Source organism: Cenococcum geophilum (genome assembly GCF_001692895.1).
Source record: "Cenococcum geophilum 1.58 unplaced genomic scaffold K441scaffold_31, whole genome shotgun sequence".
NCBI lineage: Eukaryota > Fungi > Ascomycota > Dothideomycetes > Gloniales > Gloniaceae > Cenococcum > Cenococcum geophilum.
In genome coordinates this window covers 349,807-369,147 of record NW_027137589.1, presented here as the reverse complement: position 1 = coordinate 369,147, position 19,341 = coordinate 349,807, and the positions used below count along the sequence as shown (strand labels likewise).

The window sequence follows — 19,341 nt, the reverse complement described above, 5'->3', positions numbered from 1 at the left end:
TCTATTAGATTACGGGAAAGCCTAAATCTAGGAAATTAACTTTAATAAAATACCTATATAGGAATAGCCGAACCCTAGGATTTCTCCAGCAATAGGTAAACGGTAAGAAAATTGTTACCACAAGCTATTTCTTCTAATTTATAGGAATAGTAATATAGAAGTCGCAGGAGGGCCTTCTCCGGTCACTTCTTTTTATAATATTATAAAAATACCCGGACCTAATTTCTACTATATGCTCTTTATGTTAGTTTTTTAGCTATTAAGATTAATAGACGTGTTTAGAACTTATATAAGCAATTACTAAGCTTATAGAGCTAACTTCTAGTTCTATAAGATTTTGCCTCTTTATTAATGGTCTTAATAAGTATAATAGAGATTATAAAGAACTCATTTCTATTATTAAAGGATTTAATAATTTGAATATTAAGGTCTGCGTATCTAGCTGGCTATAGAATATTTTTGTAGATGCCTTTAACGGATATTATAATCTCCGCATTTAGGATCTAACGAGAAATAATATTAAGCTATATACCCGTAATAAACTTAAGGAAAATGCCAAATTTTAGGTACTTTAGGAACATAACTCTTAGTACGGAGATTTTATTCTAGAGATAGTAAACTCATTCTAGGGAGTATTCCTCTGGGTGTTTATAGTAATTTAAAGCATTCTCCAAGGGCTTAGAAATAATAATAAAGTTATTAACCTCCAGCGGCGACTTAGGATACTGCCCTCCAACCTAGAATCTTTCTTCTGGTATATTCTTAACACTATTAACAAAGTATACAAATATTAAACGGCTTAAAATTTCCGTATAGCTCTTTACGTAACTAGACTACTCTTGCTGCTTATATACTCATTTCTTGATAAGGATGACCCTAACTTCGCTATTAAAGCCAAAATTAGGGTGTATAATAATGTAGAGGTTATTTTATGGCATAAAAGTATGTGTAAACGCCTTAAAGCACGCTGTAAGGGTCTTTTAGAGGTATACGAACATATATCGCAACACTTATTTATTAAGTTTAAGGTTAATTTCCTATACCAAACTGTACGCGACTTTTTGTATATAAAAGACATCTAGGATATACTAGAACTTTAAACCAATAACGCAGTGTTTAATGCCAATTTCGCTATTGCTAGGGCCCTTCTTGCTTAGATTAAGGCCTTACCTATAAAACCGGATAATAATATAGATAAAAAGGTCCTATATAACCTCACGGAGGCGATAATATATTACTACTACTAGATAGAAGTAGGCACCGGCACTAGCTATATAGAGCTCCTTAACGAACTTATCCGTGTAAAACGGCAGTTAATTAAAGAAAAAGTCTCTTAACTTGGCTAGTCTGGTAAAGGTATCTTTAAAAGTAGTATTTACGATTTTGAACTTATAATACTAGGCAAGCTAGGACGTTAGCGTACGTTCCTATAACTAGTAAAGGAGAGTAGAACAAATCTTACAGATACGCTTCTCTCCCTACTCTATAGGGATTTGGAGGGCGACTTGGTGGGGTATATATATTTAAAGTTAATAACAGCTAATACTACTTTCTTTTTTATAAAGATTTTATTAATAGGCTAGATCTTATTTTCCAGCCTTTACACTCTTTTATTCTTAGCCTCTTTAAGATTCTAGATAAAATTACTATATAGGCTATATGCTCCACCTTAGTACTTTATTAGTTATTATTATATAGCGCATATTGCCATTTTAGCTTAAGCTATTAATTTATTCTAAGCCTACTTCTAGATAAATATAACTTAATTCCGGAGAGAGATGAAACCTATAAGGTACTTAATTAGATTATAATATATACTTTGGCCATATAACGCTATTATCCTACTTAGATTTACCTACCGCTAGTAGGGAGGGCAGCTGGCCCGCTCTAAATATACCTATTCGTACTAACTTAATAGCACGAGTAAGTCGTATCCACGGGCACGAAATACATGTAGTATCGTATACTTGTTTAGATGGTGACTGTCGATTATATAAAGCAGACTACGTAGTCTATATACTGATGCGCCTCCCCCCTAATTAGTTAGTGCTTCAGAAGTGCACCAGACGCGTAAGCGGGTGGTTAGTGCACCAAACGCGTAAACGCGTACTCGGCGTACCAAACGCGTAAGCACGCGGTTAGTACGACAGGTGCTATAATTATACACTGGCGGTACTTAGAAAATGAAACCACTTATATATAGCCTCCGTAATTATCTTAATAGAACTATAAAACACATAAGAAAATATATAGAAAATCCCTCCTAAGGTGCCTTCTAGGTTGCCTTCCAAATAGTGCTCCAAGCTAGCTGTAAGTCCTACTTATGGTCCGTAAAATAAACTATACGGCCTTTTAACGGGCCGTAAATGCACCATACGGCCTTCTAACGGGCCGTAGCTAAACCGTAAATGCTCCATTAGTCTCGCTCTACCCATTCTATAACCTTTAGGTTAAGCTTATTTATATTAATTAGGGTTTTAAGAGCTTAACACAGCTTTGCCTTAGTCATAGCGTCTACTAGGTTGTCTCCACTGCTAATCCATTTAACCTCCATAATCTTACGTCATTTATAGGCCTAACGTAAGCATATTAGGTCGACTATAAGCCTCTTCTCTTATATTGTACCTAGTTTAACTAGGCAGTCATAAAGGGACTTTAAATTAGTGTATAAAACCAGGGGTAACTACTTTAGTTATAGAATCTTCTAGACCATTAATTTAATTGCGGCTGCTATATTAAATCCATAAGCTAGTATATATAGTTTAGAAGCTAGTATACTACGGGTTACTTGTTTGCACTTAATTAAAGACCAATACAGTATATTTACGTCCTAATTATGGTCCGTAAGTACAATTATAAAGCCGATTTATAATAATAGGTCTTTATTATTAGTAAAAGATGCGCCCGTAAATACTAGTAGGCTAAGGGAATTTAGGTCTAGTAGTATAAAAGTAAGTCCCCTTACTGCATTGTTAATTTGCCACTAAATGCGCTTATTAAGCTGCTTAATATTTTCTTCTTATAGGTCTACTACCTGGGCCGCAAAGAACAGATTATAGGCAGATTTAGGTTAACAGACTATAGCAATATAGGCGCCTCTTGCACGCTATGCAGCGTATTAGTCCTTTATATTTATAGTCTTATAGGTCTCTCTACGGGAACTAGTGAGGTCCGTAGGCTTTACTATAATAAGCTTTAGGTTTTAAGCTTAGCGTTCCTAAGTTAGCTAGATTAAATTACCCTTTTATATAATTAAGCCTCCATTAAACTTAATTGGAGTTTACTTAGTTAACTACTCTTACGGCTTTGCTAGGAACTTAGCTTCTTACAGTTTAGTCTCTTTAGCGTCCGCAAATATCCGGTCTACTAAGAAGAGGGTATTATCTATTTAGAGTTTAATAATACCAAGGCCGTTCAATAGGCTATATAGGAGGTAGGGGTCGTAGGTTAACTGCTCTATTTTAAGTTTACTAATGTGGTGCTAGTAGTATATCTTAAACCAATAGTTTTTGGCTTCTGGTACTCCATAAAGAGGTTTTATAACCCATAAAATTGTTCCTGGTTATAGGTTAAGCTTATAGGGTAGTCGTATAAAGATATCCCTACTTAGGTAGATATTAGACTGCATATAGGCTTATAAGATATCCCGTAAGTAAAGGGCTATAGATTTAGTTTGCTGTAGTCCAGGTATAAGTATAAGTATAATCCGTTAACTAACCCGTTAAATTATAGGCGATTGCGTAAGGACTAGGTCCTTTCCCTAGTTATTATAAGCTTATATAATAAGCCTTAATTTCTTAAAGGCTTTGTTAGTACTAAGGTGCTTAATCTTATTAATAAAGCGTAAGTTAAATATACGGACGCCTTACGGAATATCTCTCTCCATTATAATCGCAAAGATATCCTTTTTAAGTAGTCCGTTGATCTCTTTACGCCGTAAGTCTGTAAAAGGGGTTTCCTATACTAGAACTAATATATCTGTAGGCGGAGATTGCTTTGCAGATATGCCTACGGAGGTTAGGTAGTTCTCCGTTACGGGATTCTTACGGGGGCGTCCTCGGCCACGCTTTATAGTAGGTTTAGTAGGTTCAGTAGGTTTTTAGGGGACCTCTAGGGTAGGTAAGGGTGCCTCTAGTTTATCTAATTCAGCAGTCGTTTCTAATTCGTCTGGTTTAGTAATTGCTTCTAGTTCGTCTAGCTTAACATTATAGGTATTTTCGGGCCGAAAGTAGGGTTTTACAAACGTGCTTCTAAAGCTAGTTGGCCCGCTAGAAAGCTATATATAGCATATCTTATTTTCTACGGCCAGTAAACAATAAAGTCCATTCTAACTACCGCTTTCACGCCATATAAGGACTTTAGAGTTAAGCGGGAGGTCGTGTACTAGGGTTATATTAGGTCCGTTACAGTAATACAGGGCGTTATTAATAGCTTACTTGGCCCATAGCTTAACTATTTTAGTTATTACCTTCCGTATTATAGCTGCTCATTCCATAATAGATAGGATAGGGGGGCCTAGGTTACTTATCCTTAGGTAGGCTCCATAAACCAAAAGGGTAGGTACTAGTCTATTAGGGCCAGCGGTATCATTAATGGCTTTTACAGCCATCTATAAAGCCAGTTCCTTTTAGATATCCTTATACTCGTCTATAATAATCTAATAAGCTCTCTATAAAACTGGGTAAGCTTACTTAATAAGCCCGACGGACCAATATACCTTAACTAGAATAGCTTTTGTTAATATAGCCATGGCCATAGCATACTACTGGAATTCCTTACTAATAAAGTTTCTACCGGCGTCGTGGGTAATATACTCAAGAGGTCTAACGTATATATTAATCCAGCAGGTCCATAAAATATCCCAAGTATGCTTTATGGATATATTTTACAACTAACGGGCGGCTTAATAGCGGGTTGCCTTGTCAATTATATATAATACTAGGCTGCCGTTAATATACATAATGTCTATATACACTAAGTGGTTAAAGTTAAGGTCCTTATAAAGGGTGAACTTAAATCGGCCTGGGGAACGTCCGTATTTCTAGCAAAAGGAGCAGTATTTGGTTAGGTAATTAACTGCCTTCCTATTAACGTCGTCATGTCCAGAGCATTCAAGGACTCTATATAGCTTTTCGGCTAACAGGTAGCCGAAACGGCAGTACAGACAGTTAATCTCCATACTAGTAAGGTAGTACAGGTTATAGTTAAAAGATTCCTAAATATAGGTCCGTAAAGTCTCTCCCTATATAAGAAACGGGTGTCCAAATCGTTATATAATTGGCAGGGTAATATACTTACTTCCTAGGGCAGTTACAGGGCCGATCAAGGTATCCGTAATATTATTATAGTAAACCTATAACCTATCCATATCTACAAGACAGAGTAGGAAGGGGGTATCCACTTTTACCACGTAGAAGTTAACTAGGCCAATTAAAGTCTTAACTTTAACTAATCTAATTAATGCGGTTAAGCCGATGCCGAATTAGACGTTTACGGCCCTAGTTTACGTAATATTAATGTCCGTATTGTTATTTATAGTGGTCCTATATACAAGGTATTATCTATAGCCTGCGGTAGACTTCTTAGAGGCACCTATATCGATTATAACACCGTAGAATTCCTTAGGGGTATAGCGTTCTATAGTAATATATGCAAATAGGTCCTACTTATAATCTATAACATCTATAACAGGGGTACTTATGGGATAGTTTTTGGGCGTAACTAAGTATATAAAGGAACGGTTGGCTAATACGGTCGTAATATTAAAGGCTTAGCTGTCCGTAAAAGGTCTAAAAGTGGTTAGAAATGTCTCTAAGGTCTCTTATTCCTAAGTATCTAAGTTAAAGTTAATTATAAGGGCTTCTATTAACTCATTAGGGGGCTCTTCTACTTCCTCTCCTTCGTATTCCAAAATAAACTAGTTAATACGGCTATTAAGTCTCTTCCTAAACTTATTATATTCTTCCTAAGTATACCTTATAGACCAACATCCTTCCTTACCACACACAAAGCACTTCTAGCTGGTTTATCTACGGGGGTATATTTTTATACAGGGGTTGCTATAGGGGTTATAGGTAGGACTTAGTCGGTACGGGTGCTACTAGCGGTAGCGGCGGTCTATAAAGTAGACGTCTAAGTCTATTTACGGATATTAAATATCCGTAATAAAGGCTTAAGTGCTGCCTAATAGGTTTAAGACTTTATACGTTATAATAGAGGAGCGTAAATTATTAATAAGGCCAGCTAAGGTATCTGCAGGCTTATAGTAGGCGTACTTACAGGGCTCTACTTCCTAGCAGGCCGTAATAAGTTTATTATACAGAAAGTCATCTATTTAAAGCTTAATATTAAGACCGTGCTATAGGTAGCGGAGGTCTTTAATAAGGATTTATAGGCACTCTATAGTCGATTTTTCAGTATTCTTATCTATTACGGTCCGTAGCTTAGTCGCATTCCATTAGGTAAGGATATCACGCTTATATTCTAGTCCTTTAAAGTAGTTATATATAGCTTTACATAGCTTATCAAAAGGAACACCAAGGGGGTTACTCTTAAGGTTAGTGTAGTAGTAGTTAAGTGCTAGGCCGCGCAGCATAGTAGAGTAGGCTTACGTTAGGAAAACGGGAGGGTGGTAGGGGCTAGCTAGGGGCTAGCCCAGGGCTGGCCCGGGGTCATTTTAGCTAGATCCGCTGATCTGCTTATATATACTTATTTACGCTAGCCCAGGGCTAGCCCGGGGCCATATTAGTAACATTAACACATTTTATACGTTTTATACGTTTTATACATTTTATACATTTTATACATTTTATACGTTTTATACATTTTATACGTTTTATACATTTTATATAATATTTCCTATAGCTGCAATATGTATAATTATAATAAAATTCAAAAATTCAAAATTTAAAATTCAAAATTCAAAATTCAAAATTCAAAAATTTAAAATTAATAGTAGCTATAAGGGATATCTCTCGCAGAGTCTCCAAATCGTCAATTGGCGGCGTTCCCGATGATCCGCCGGCNATNTACTNATTTCCTAACTAGGCCTAGTGCCTGTCCTGCCTGTCCTGCCTATCCTACCTGTCCTACCTATTCTACCTATCCTACCTATCCTACCTGTCCTACCTGTCCTACCGTCTGACCGTCCTACTTGTTCGTGCCTACCTGTCTATACCTACCGGTCGTGCCTACTTGTCTATGCCTACCTGTCTATATCTGTAATTTAGGGGAGAGGTTGGCCCAATTAAAGGCTCTGCTTAATTTGATTGCGATTAATTATATTAATTCGAATCGTTCTCTCTAGGCGTTTGCTGGCTGTACGTTTAAACAGTAGTTATCTAGGGTGCCTCCCTAAGAGGCCTTGATTCGATTTGATTTGGTAATAGGATAATATTAAGGCTCTAGTTCGATTCGATCGATCGATTGAATTGATCGTGGTGTTTGCTGGCTGGTCGTTTAAACGATTATCGTCTAGCTCTGGCGACGGTCGTCTGGTTCTGGCGACGGTCGTCTGGTTCTGGTGACGGTCGTCTGGTTCTGGCGACGGTCGTCTAGTTCTGGCGACGGTCGTCTAGTTCTGGCGACGGTCGTCTGGTTCTAGTCACAGTCCTCTAGCTACCGTTTAGGTGCCTCCCTAAGTAGGGAGGATATAAGGAAGGAAGGAAGGGTAAAGGTGGCATTTAGGTATATAAGGGGTATATAAAGGCACGTGTAGAGGCTGTTGGGAATATAGCGGGGACCCAATAGTACTTCGGATAATTTAGATAATAAGGAAAATTAAAGTCCTGCTAGGAGCCTACTAGGAAGCCTACTAGGAGCCTACCCGAAGGCCTTTAGGATTTTAATACCCTAATAGCAATAAATATAATAATAGTAATAATATTTATTTTATAGCTATAAGCTAGCATAGTGCTAGCGTATAGCTCTAAGGCTTAGCTAATATGGCTAAAAGCTAGCCCTAGGCTAGGGGGGGTTAGCTAATATAGCTAAAAGCTAGCCCTAGGCTAGGGGGGGTCAGCTAATATAGCTAAAAGCTAGCCCTAGGCTAGGGGGAGTTAGCTAATATGGCGGAAAGCTAGCCCTGGGCCCTAAAAACACTTTTAGCAAAACCAAATTTTCTGCGCCACTTTCCGTTTTCCTGACGTAGCTAAACTCTTATTTAGGAATATTAGCCTTCTAGCAGAGGTCCATAAAGATAGTCAGTTTAAAGTCAAAGTTATTATTTTCGCCGCTATACTTAGATTTATCGGTATAAAGCTTAGCTAGGTTAGCTAGCTCCTTACTATAAGTCTTTAGTTAGGTAGGTTGCGGATCTATAACTTAGATAACAGCGGGAAGGTTTTAGTCCGTATTTTAGTTTATAGGGGTATTACAGTCTATAGTTTAGTTTACAGGGGTATTACGGTCCATAACTTAAGTACTAGGTATACTTTAGCCCGTAAGATTAATTCTAAAATCGCTTAGGTTTATAGGACGAGTTTAGTTAAGTAGGTTAGGTATAAGGCTAGCAATTTTATTAAGTTTAAAAGAAGCAAGGAGTTTATTTTTAGCTTTAACCTAGTCTAGAATTTCCTCTTTAGTCTATTCCGTTTGGTCCTCCTTATATATTATATTATATAAAGACTATACAACAGTAACTCGTTTGTCCCTTTTAACCTATACGCCTTAGTGGCGTAAGAGGGTTTATAGGTTACGGATAGTAGTAGGGTTATAGGCCTTAAAAATAGCTTCCGTAAAGTCCGTAAAGTCTTCCTAATATTACTCCCATAGATCGTCATCTATAAGCTTAAAATATTGGTATTTAAGAACTTTAAATTTAATATAGTCGTTAACGTCGTTTATAGACGTAAGGTCGACTCCTTACCTCCACTTTTCTTACCCTTTATCAACTTACTTTCTTAGGTCTGCCATACTATATAGTATATTATAGTGCGTAGCGGGTAGTAAAGGTCCTATAGTGTTCCGTAAAGGTAGTTAATATCCATAACAGTTTGTAAAAGGGTAAGAGGGTCTCCGTAAGGGGTCTAAAAAGAGGTTAAAGGGTATAGTAGAAATAGGGGTTTAAGGTTTAGAGGTAGAGGGGTTCCGTAAAGGTCTTATAACAGTCCATAAAGGCGATTAATAGGTCCATAGTAGTTTATAGAAGGGTAAGAGGTCTCCGTAAGGGGTCTAAAAAGAGGTTAAAGGTATTAAAGGAGGGTAGGGGGTTCCGTAAAGGTCTATATTCGCGTTTATAAACTTCTAGTAAACCATACTAAGACTTAAATAAGTATATAGAGTTAGAGATAAGTCTATAATCCCCGACTTCCGACCTTCTAGTAGGTCGTACTAGGAGTCTAAACAGGTAGTTGCTGTTATGTATATCGCTTAGGGGAGGTATTAAGTAATTGCTGATCTGTGCGCGCTTACTAATTAGTATTTGTACTAACTTAATAGCATAAGTAAGTCGTATCCACGGGCACGAAATACATATAGTATCGTATACTTGTTTAGATGGTAACTGTCAATTATATAAAGTAGACTACGTAGTCTATATACTAATGCGCCTCCCCCCTAATTAGTTAGTGCTTCAGAAGTGCACCAGACGCGTAAGTGGGTGGTTAGTGCACCAAACGCGTAAACGCGTACTCGGCGTACCAAACGCGTAAGCACGCAGTTAGTATAATAGGTGCTATAATTATACAATACCCTTATAAGGGTCTAATAATTAGAACAGATTTAGTAGTAGTATAATTAGTGGTATTTACAGCCGGCGATTAAAGCGCTAAATACTTTAAACTTGCTACCACTAGTAGGGAGGGCGGCTGACCCGCTCTGGCCACACCCTTATTTTTATAGCGTTTCCCAAATATTAGCGCGGTTAAAGCTATAATTTACTTTATAAAAGAGATAGAACATTTATACCAAAGTAAATAATAAGCCGATCTTAATAAGCGAATATACTTAAGGATCCCCTTTTCTACCTATACCTTCTAACTAACTATACTAGCGGCGTAAAGAAATTCTAAAGAGAATACGTTAATTAGCCTAAAGAGGTAAAAAGCTAACTAGTAAGGGGGCGAGAAAATTCGGTAAATAAGAGCGCGAGAAGATTTAGTAGATAAGAGGGTAAGAAGTTTTAATAAATAAGAGGGTGAGAAGTTTTAATAAATAAGAGCGTAAGAAGGTTTAATAAATAAGAGCGTAAGAAGATTTAATAAATAAAAGCGAAGAAGATTTAACAAATAAGAGGGTAAGAAAATTTAATAAATAAAAGGGCGAGAAGATTTAACCAATAAGAGGGCGAGAAGATTTAGCCAATAAGGGCGAAAAGATTTAACTAATGAGAGGGCAAGACGAGCGCAACCCAATTTTTTCTTGGGCGGTATTTAACTCCTTTCGGAACTAACGTTCCTCTAGGCACAAGAGATCGCCCTTAGAGGTAGCTCCGCGAAGCTTGGAGGAACTCTGCTCCAACGACTATAAACAAAAGGGTTGGTCTAAAATACGTTAATGGCGCTAAATTTAAAAGTGTAGGTGTGATTAAGAGCCCTAGGGTTGAAAAGCCCTAGTTATGGGGCTAGTGTTAATCCCTACGGAAGACCCGCCTACGGGAGCGCCTGTTTAATGTATATCCGTTAACGAGGATATAGGTTAGTTATCTTAGTAAGCGACTTAGCCGGCAATCAAGATAGTAAATCTCGCTAGTACTTAACTAGTATAGCTTTACTAGACCCTTACTAGTATAATCGAATTAGGGTTAGTTAATAAAGCTATCTGGATTGCCGTCTAAGGGCCTTTAGTGCAAAAACATAGGAGGGTCGATTTAAGACTAAAATATTTTTTTACCTTTTTTAATGCCCTACCTCCACCTTAAATAACGTATTTTTAAAAATCTAATCGATTATATAACTAAAGCTACTTTTTAAGAATATTTATATAAAAACCCTATAGTATAAAAGTAAGTTATTAAAATTATAGGTAGAAAAACGTAAAGTGACTTTTTTAGGTCGACTCGTAAGATTTATAGCGACGAGTTTAGATAAAGTGCAACCGACTGCCTATATCTAATATCCCATATAATATAGCCACAACGTCGTTATTTAGTGCAATAGATAGAGAAACCAAAGAGCTCCTACCTTATGGTATTTTTATAATAACTAGATATTATAAAAGGGTTAAGATACGGCAGTAAAAAAGGTAATTTTTGACGATTTTAGATAAAATGCGACCGACTACCCATATCTAATATTTTATATAATATAGCTATAACGTCGTTATTTAGTGCAATGGATAGAGAAGCTAAAGAGCTCCTACCTTGTAGTATTTTTATAGTAACTAGACGTTATAAAAGGGTCGAGATACGGCAGTTAAAAAGGTAATTTTTAACGCTGCATTACCAGAGCCTCGCCTAGGCACAATTTCGTCGCAAAATCTTACCTAGCTAATAGCTTTAACGTAAAGCACCACCGAGTCGCACACACCACCGAATCGAACACTTCAAAATACACCAAAAACCTTAAATTTTACTTTTAAATATCTCAACCACTACTTAATAATATTTTCTAAAAATTTAAATATAAGCTTCTATATATCTATGCGAGTGCCTATTATAATATTAGAGTATAAAGTCTAGTAGTTGTTAAGATATTTAGAAACATCTCTATTTTTAGCCCCTAAACTCTATATTATAATAACTATTAAGCTATACGCTCTAATATTATAATATATACTAAAATCGGCATATAAAAGCTTATATTTAAATTTTTAGAAAATATTATTAAGTAGTGGTTAAGATATTTAAAAGTAAAATTTAGGGTTTTTGGTGTATTTTGAAGTGTTCGATTCGGTAGTATGTGCGACTCGGTGGTGCTTTACGTTATATTTTAATAAAAATCTAATTAATTATAGAGGAGACTAGTCTAATTTAGCTTATTAGCTTATTAGGTTAAATAGGTGTTATTGGGGGGTTAAATATATAGGTGAGAGTGTCTCTCATACAAAATTGCGAAAATTGAAGTTGAGCACCATAGAGTTCCGCACCATAGGGCCTCAGACGGCAGGGCAAACTAAAGGTTGGTAGATAGCTGATTGGTTGAAAAAAAGTGGCGTTTTTTAGGATAGAGACTAGTGGTACTTTAGTATTAGTGAGTGCGCCTTTATTGCCCTTGCCGTCTGAGTCGCTTACTGAGATAACAGGTTGGGGGTTTCGGCACGGTTTAGTTGACTCAGCAACCGCGCCAAGCCAAACGCCGAGCAGCGGAGGCAGTGCATCACCGCCACAACACTACACTTAAGACCGTTTATTCCAACACTAACCACAGTTCCCATTTCCTCTATTCTTCAATCCCAGGAAGTAGACCCTTAACAAGGGTGTGGCCGGAGCGGGTCGACCGCCCTCCCTGCTAACGGTGGCGACGTGAAGTGCTAAATTACCTACATTACCATTAGATATCACTCGTAATCGTGCTCTCGCAGCTCCACTGTTCCGCATTCGCACTACCTTTAGCCTGCCGCTTTAAGAAAACTGACTTTCTAGAGTCTTCGCCAGTTCTAAAGGAAGTTATAGTAATGCTAATTTTCTTGGCAGTCTTGATAGTTGCTCTCAACCGAGCTCTCCTCGGATTCTGTCTCCACCCTTACAATATCAGAAACTTCCGGGTACCACGCCATTCCAATTAGGTCATAGAAGGCGTCTGCTACGTCTCTGGTCCGCAGAGTTTTGCTCTTTTCGAAAACATCGTTTGCAGTCTTCCCCTCCTTATCTTTAGCATGTATATCAAGCTCGCTAAGATCGAAAGCCGTCAAAGCCGCCAAAACCTCAGGGGTACCAAACTCCGCAGCATAATGCAGGATAGTTTTGCCGGATTTATTTGTTACTGTGTAGTCTGCTCCTTGTCGAAGAAAATATTGCGTTGTTGCAGCAGCCCTACCTAGCACACTCAGAAAGAGTGGGCTGTCTCCGTAGTCATCTTTTTCATTCATATCGGCACCATGCTCTAATAGCGATTTGGCCGATCGTACGTGATTTGTTTTGGCAGCAAATGATAAAGCTGTCTGGCCTAGGCACTTATCACGTGCTCTAATGTCCGCTCCGTGCTTCAGTAAGAGGTCGATTAATTCATTACTATCATGCCAAACAGCAGTCATTAGTGGGGTACTCCCCCAGTCGTCAATATCTCGAGACTCCGCTCCATATCGTAGCATCAGCCTAACCATATCAATGTTGCCTGAAGTAACGGCCGCATGCAGAGGTGTAGCATGAGTGTTGTCAACAATGTTAAGATCCGCGCCGTGTCTAAGGAGGGTTTCTGTTGTATGTGTGCTGCCTTTAGAGCATGACCACCACAGAGCTGTTCTTCCAAATGCATCTCTTGCATTTATACTCGAAGATGACTGGCGTAGCTCGTATTTGAGATCGCGATGCATGATGCCCATTACGATCTTGTGGATATTCGTTAGATTCCAGTCGTCCAATTTATCACCCCTCGGAAACATCCATTCTAATCTTTTTAAATACTCGGGAGGATCTCTACCCGCAATTATGGCTTCCCAAGCGTCATCGAAGGTGGTCCTGCGATATGTCATGGTTAAATCCTAATATGATACCAATTAAATGGACTTACCGTTGACTTGTATTTGGTATATTGGGATTGGCACCAGCCTTGATTAATACTTCGCAAGCATCAAGCTGACCGAATGCGAGCGTCAACTGCACGGGTTAATTGCCTCATCTCCGTCTAGCCGTCAGATTTCCGTTAGCGGATAACTTACTCCCAAAGCAGTGCTGCCAAAGTCATCACTTTGATCATTGAGACCCACTCCCGCTTTTATCAGAGCTTTTAGCTGTTCCACATCTCCATTATAAGCTGCAATGAAAAATGGACACCCCCAGGGAACAAGATTTCGCAATGTGAGCTCCAGGTGCCACGAGGTTTCTGGAGCACCCATAGGTTTGATGAGGAAATGGAGCGCCTCTTTACGTAGCCAACGGGGCTTGTAGTATGCTCCTTTCCCACAGAATTGCGACGGACTCCCACCACAAGATGGTTCTGAACATTTCGAGATTCCGAGAGGTGTTCCAGAATAATTCATAATTAACATTCCAAACAGCCATCTAAAGGGTGTTTTTATGTGGCGAATATCGTGACATGTGCATGGGCAAGCAGGTGGGCAAGCACCAAGCAGTCCTTGGCCCATCGTTCGTGTCATATTTGCAAGATGGCTGCCACCACTTTGGTAAGGCACCATGCTTGCAGCAGCTGTACCTAGGCCAGTCAGCAAAGGGTTATACCAGGGAGTAAGACACGCAACTTGTCTGGAGCTGTAAAATGCGTATATTATATTCCTATTAAGTGAGCTTTTAATAGACGTCATAGTGAGTTATATTGATCTTACATGGACAAAGGCGGCGAACACAGTGTCGGTTTTGTCTTCACAACATCAGCCAAGAAATGCGCTTCCAGATGCTAGGCGAAATCCTCAAGATACATACTTCGCTTCTGTTCCAAATTTCTAGCACAATCTCGGACGCGAAAATATTGGTCGGTTTCTTCCAGGTACTCAAACGTTGTAGTTTCGATTAGTCCTTCCTTCTTATATTCAGCAAGTCCAATATGTTGGAGTCCTTGTTGCACATTGAAGCGAAAGTAACGCTTATTGTCAAGATGCCCTTTCCAACGAGCAGCAAATCTTACTGCGGTTCGTTCTGTCTCGGTCGCAATTTCTACTAAGGTTTCTGAAAGGAATTTCCATACCGTATCTTCGATTGGATTCTTTCCAGGGTTCCCGGTGCCAATTGAAATAAAGCACTTAACAAGCGGTTTCAAATCTGCTGTTTCAGCGCACCAGATATCTGAAGCTTCCGCCTCCACCTCATCTACTGGATTATTTGCGCCTAGTTCCCCGCCAACAAATTTACGTGCCTCTATAGTAACAGGATCGAAGAACCGGGTGGCCGCTGATGTTGCTAGTGCGGCCTCGCAGATGGTTGGAGTCTGATTATTGAGTTCACCAGGAAGACTGTAACTTTTGAGGCGTGTCGTTCCCCTAGTCTCATACGCAGTAGTGCACACAAAACTACAACCTTATTAGCCTAATCCACGCGGCTCAGCAGGCGTACTTACACTCTGCATCCACGAGGCTTTCCATCATTGAAGGCATCTCCTTCTGATATGCCCTCACGGCTGGCAATGACCTTCCTAATGGCGTTTTCCAGCGTTTCCGAAGAGAACTGCGCTTTGATATTTCCGGTGCCGCCCACTCCAAATCGGCTCTGTCTCTCTTCAAAGACAGCCTTAATAAGCTCACGGTATGCCGCAATACATTCATCTACGTTCATCTCAAGCCGGCCAAGCATGATGGCGATGAGCCTATTTACGTTAACTAAGACACTAGCAAAGGTTGCTATCCGTACCCTCCTGTGCTAGTCCCACCGATAAGGTCGAATACCTCACATGGCTTCAAAGGCGGAAGGTTTGCTGTTTTACGTTCGTGATTTAGCCGCGTCATAAGACTCTTCAAGATATAGAGCGTCGAGAGCCCTCGGACACCGCCACTGTCAAGGGATAACAAACAGAGGCCGGTATGGTCTAGAGGATTTGGCTTTCTACCTTGCTGCGTAGCTGATGCTTGCTCCATTGTCAGGTCTAGCTAAGTCGAGCTAATTTTTTAAAGAATAAGAAAGAGGCAGCAGGTGTGGGGCCGAGATTGTCTACTATAGTGGGCAGAGGGAAATCTGGGGCTGCTGGCTGCGCGGTTGAGCTTTCTCTCCTTGAAGTTGGCAAGTTGATGCTTGGAGTAGTGTCGACCGCAAAAAGTAGGTCATGAAAGAAGGACTCGTGTGTAGATTAAACTACGAAGAAAAGAGACTATATGTACATGAAATAGGTGGCGAAGGCTGACGTCGACAACGACGACTGTTACGTCATTGCCACCTCGATCGACACACCCCCCCAGCTTAACAGCAGTGCTGCTTAAGCTGATACTTAAAATCAAATCCAAATCTAGAACTCAGATAGGATATCGTCGGTAAGGCCACATATAGGCTAACTTTGTTGATAAGGCTGCAGGTCAACAGCCACGTTGTCAGTCTTTGTCCGCTCAATGCTAGCCGTACTGGTGTTTAGATCCTCCCATGCTGTCCAGAAATCGTCCATCTAATATCCAGCTAAGCCATAATATCCCTAAATACTCTTACGCCGTCTAGCAATCGTCCATCTGATCCTAGATCCTCCCATGCCATTCAGCAATTGTTAGGTTCGCGGTTCGTAGCAGTAAGGTGCCAGCTCCTGGTTCTTCCGTAGGCGTATCGGCACGGTCGTTGTCTCTCTAATACTGGGTCGCCTCTCCCACAAGCTTAAACTCTTGAGCGACTTCCTATCTCGTGTCCGGCACCCGGTACCTGCCTTAACCCGGCCTGCCTTAATCCGGCATCCTGGCACCTGCTTCGTGTCTGGCGCGCTCAAACTAGCTGTAGCTCTGTGGGCATCGTCGGTCGTTGTCTTGTCCTTAGCAGTACGGTGCCAGCGTCGATATAACATAGCAGTAAGGTGCCAGCTCTCGGATAAAGCGGCAATGCGCCAGCTTTAGGGTAACGTAGCAGTACGATGCCAGCGACGAGGGTAAAATAGCAGTAAGGTGCCAGCTCCAGGGTAGAGCAGCAGTATGCTAGCTCTAGGGCTTCGTCACGCTACACAAGCGCGAGAGGGTTGTGGGAGTGCCTATCCTCGATAGGGCTTCCGTGGTGCCTACCGTTGCAGGACTTCGTGGTGCCTGCCGTTGCAGGACTTCGTAGTGAAGGTAATCACGAGTACGTTAAGGATTGAAGTACCCGGACACGAGCCTGTAGGAACAGCTGATTAAAAGAAATCGGTGCGTGGGAAACAACCCGGGCTCATAACTGTCGACCGCAAAAAGTAGGTCATAAAAGAAGGACTCGTGTGTAGATTAAACTCCGAAGAAAAGAGACTATATATACATGAAATAAGTAGCGAAGGCTGACGTCGACAATGACGACTGCTAGTTACGTCATTGCCACCTCGATCAACAAGTAGTAGCATATGAAAGGCTGTGTCGAATTAATTTTTGGTCTTGTGGTACGTTAGAATCTATCAGATCACTGACTAGCGTGGAGCGGAATAAACATAAGATGGTATTGTCGGAGCGCCTAAGAAACCTTGGAAATCCGCTTGCGGACCGATTAAAAATCCGAACCACTGGAATCACGTCTGAGCTTGCTGAGGTAAGACTGCATGTAACCCCACTATACCCTTTCCTTAGCTGTAAACCACCAGCGCTGTTAACTCCATCCACATTCTCTCAACACTCTATCCCTTGCCAAAGGAATGATCTCTACTTAGCGAATATACTAATGGAGCAAGCGCAGGCTGCTAAGCATGGCGGAGAGCGAAACCCTGAGACCGAGCGCTATTTGTTATCTCTTGATGGCGGTGGAGTCCGAGGGCTGTCAACGCTCTACATCTTAAAGGCCCTTATGGGGCAACTCAACAATAAGCGTCAAGAGGACAACCTCTCTTCCGTGAGGCCGTACCAAATATTCGACCTTATTGGTGGAACCAGCACAGGCGGGTATGTATAGCACGCTTCTCTACTAGCTAACTAACGTAAGTAGGCTTATCGCCATTATGCTAGGCCGGCTCCAGATGGACGTGGATGAATGCATTTCGGAATATAAGCATATTATGAATATGGTGTTTGAAGAAAAGGCAGGTTGGCTTCCAATCAGTTCAATGAGCTGGCTCCCGATCAGTTGGAGGGGCAGAATTAAGGCGCGGTTCGATTCAAAGAGACTGGAGGGCGCGATTAAGGAGGTGATAACTCGCTGCGGTGCCTCTGAGAGTGACTTATTTAATGATGGGAATCCTCGCGAGTGCAGAGTGTAAGTAAGCATTTAGATACCCTTTATAGCCTACTTATAGGAGGTTAGCTTCGTATGCGCCACTGCGAGAGAAACCGGCGGTATCACATGCCTTAGAAGTTACAGTCTACTCGGTGGAAATGATATTCACGCTACCATTTGCGATGCCGCTCTTGCGACTTCAGCAGCGACTAGCTTCTTTGATTCTGTCTCTATCGGGGCACGCATATTCGTGGACGGTGCACTAGGTGCAAATAATCCTGTTGACGAGGTTGAAGGGGAGGCTTTAAATATCTGGTGCCCTCAAACAGGCGACCTGAAGCCTTTGGTAAAGTGCTTCATTTCGATTGGGACAGGAAACCCGGGCACAAAAGCGATTAAGGATAGCATTATAAGGTTCCTCTCTGAGACGTTAGTTAGGATCGCAACCGAAACGGAGTATACAGAAAGGAAGTTTATAGCAAGGTGGCGGCGACACTACGACGAAAAATGTTTCTTCCGCTTTAATGTCGATCAAGGACTACAAGAAGTTGGCTTAGCCGAGTATAAAGAGGAGGGCACAATTGAGGCAGCAACGGACCAATACCTCGGGCATCTGGCACAGAGATTCCGGGTGAGAGACTGTGTTCAGAATTTGGGGCAGAGGGATATCGTAGATTACGCTTAGCAGTTCTAAGAGCTATTCTTTGGCTTATGTCGTGTAGGTAAAACAGTATAACGTGCTACAGCATAGCTACAAAAGTATGGGGTATCTAGAAATATACAAGCGATAATTGTAGGCGCTTTTTTTGACGAAACTTAGTTATACAAGTCGTGACGGTGCCTTTAATTCGGTATGTAGGAATGCTTTAATGTTACTTTATATTTAGTTATAACTAACTAGTGCTATGTAATTGCCCCGCCAATTCCAATAGCAATAGGCCTTAGGGGTTTTCTTGCCCTTATAGGCACGATAGTAGCGAACTTGGTGCTTTACCTATACGATATAAGTAAAGAGCTGTACTAGAAACTGCTAAGCGTAATCTGTTATATACTCCCCCTCTGCCTTAAATTCTAAACATAGTCTCTTACCTAGAACCTCTATGCCTAATGCCCGAGGTATTAGTCTGTTGCTGCCTCAATTATACCCTCCTCTTTATACTTGGCTAAGCCAACTCCCTATAGTCGTTAATTGACATTAAAGCGGAAATAGCCTGGCGTCGACGTTGTGGAATTAAGGGCGGCAGGAGGACGCTAAAGAGCTAGAGGTGCAAGTAATAAAGACAAGGGTAAGGGTGCTTAGGTTGGAGATCCTTCTACACTAACTAGCATAGCCAACCTAATATACACGTAGAAGTCCCAGAGCTATAATAATGAGGCTATTTTAATAATAGAAAAATACTTCTAGTTGTGGAAACAGGTTCATAGCCCTTAGTATCTATACACTACACTACCGCTTAAATCTCTACGTAAGTGGCAGTTTAAGAACATAGAACCTATAG

General features: G+C 40.5%; 4 protein-coding genes across 4 annotated transcripts; 2 read left to right on the top strand and 2 right to left on the bottom strand.

Annotated features, from left to right (window-relative positions):
• Positions 1-293: 293 nt before the first annotated feature.
• Positions 294-452, top strand: K441DRAFT_569917 (uncharacterized protein; the record flags this gene model as incomplete). The annotated part of the gene is made up of 1 exon (XM_067643884.1): positions 294-452. A coding segment is annotated over one exon (159 nt), but the record flags the coding sequence as incomplete, so codon positions are not given.
• A 12,364-nt stretch (positions 453-12,816) lies between these two features.
• On the bottom strand, positions 12,817-13,200 carry K441DRAFT_457471 (ankyrin; the record flags this gene model as incomplete). Its single annotated transcript, XM_067641749.1, has 1 exon — positions 12,817-13,200. A coding segment is annotated over one exon (384 nt), but the record flags the coding sequence as incomplete, so codon positions are not given.
• A 1,203-nt stretch (positions 13,201-14,403) lies between these two features.
• On the bottom strand, positions 14,404-15,418 carry K441DRAFT_662683 (FabD/lysophospholipase-like protein). Its single transcript, XM_067649080.1, has 3 exons — positions 15,398-15,418; positions 15,108-15,353; positions 14,404-15,060 (listed from the first exon to the last, which is right to left on the bottom strand). Exons 2-3 carry the CDS (start codon positions 15,338-15,340, stop codon positions 14,451-14,453), a joined length of 843 nt encoding a protein of 280 aa, XP_067502087.1. The 5' UTR covers positions 15,341-15,353; positions 15,398-15,418; the 3' UTR covers positions 14,404-14,450.
• Positions 15,419-17,298: 1,880 nt separating this feature from the next.
• Positions 17,299-18,651, top strand: K441DRAFT_662677 (phospholipase). Its single transcript, XM_067649079.1, has 3 exons — positions 17,299-17,571; positions 17,615-17,881; positions 17,930-18,651. The coding sequence occupies exons 1-3, from the start codon at positions 17,354-17,356 to the stop codon at positions 18,525-18,527; spliced, it is 1,083 nt and encodes a 360-aa protein (XP_067502086.1). The 5' UTR covers positions 17,299-17,353; the 3' UTR covers positions 18,528-18,651.
• Positions 18,652-19,341: the final 690 nt, after the last annotated feature.

Excerpts from the sequence above, each read along its gene's own strand:
- K441DRAFT_662683 (XM_067649080.1), bottom strand. The coding sequence starts at position 15,340 with ATGCTTGGCCGGCTTGAGATGAACGTAGATGAATGTATTGCGGCATAC. Across the intron at positions 15,061-15,107 it reads AAGCCTCGTGGATGCAGAGT|TTTTGTGTGCACTACTGCGT; the intron begins GTAAGTACGCCT and ends ATAAGGTTGTAG.
- K441DRAFT_662677 (XM_067649079.1), top strand. The coding sequence starts at position 17,354 with ATGGAGCAAGCGCAGGCTGCTAAGCATGGCGGAGAGCGAAACCCTGAG. Across the intron at positions 17,572-17,614 it reads GGTGGAACCAGCACAGGCGG|GCTTATCGCCATTATGCTAG; the intron begins GTATGTATAGCA and ends TAACGTAAGTAG. Across the intron at positions 17,882-17,929 it reads AATCCTCGCGAGTGCAGAGT|CTTCGTATGCGCCACTGCGA; the intron begins GTAAGTAAGCAT and ends ATAGGAGGTTAG.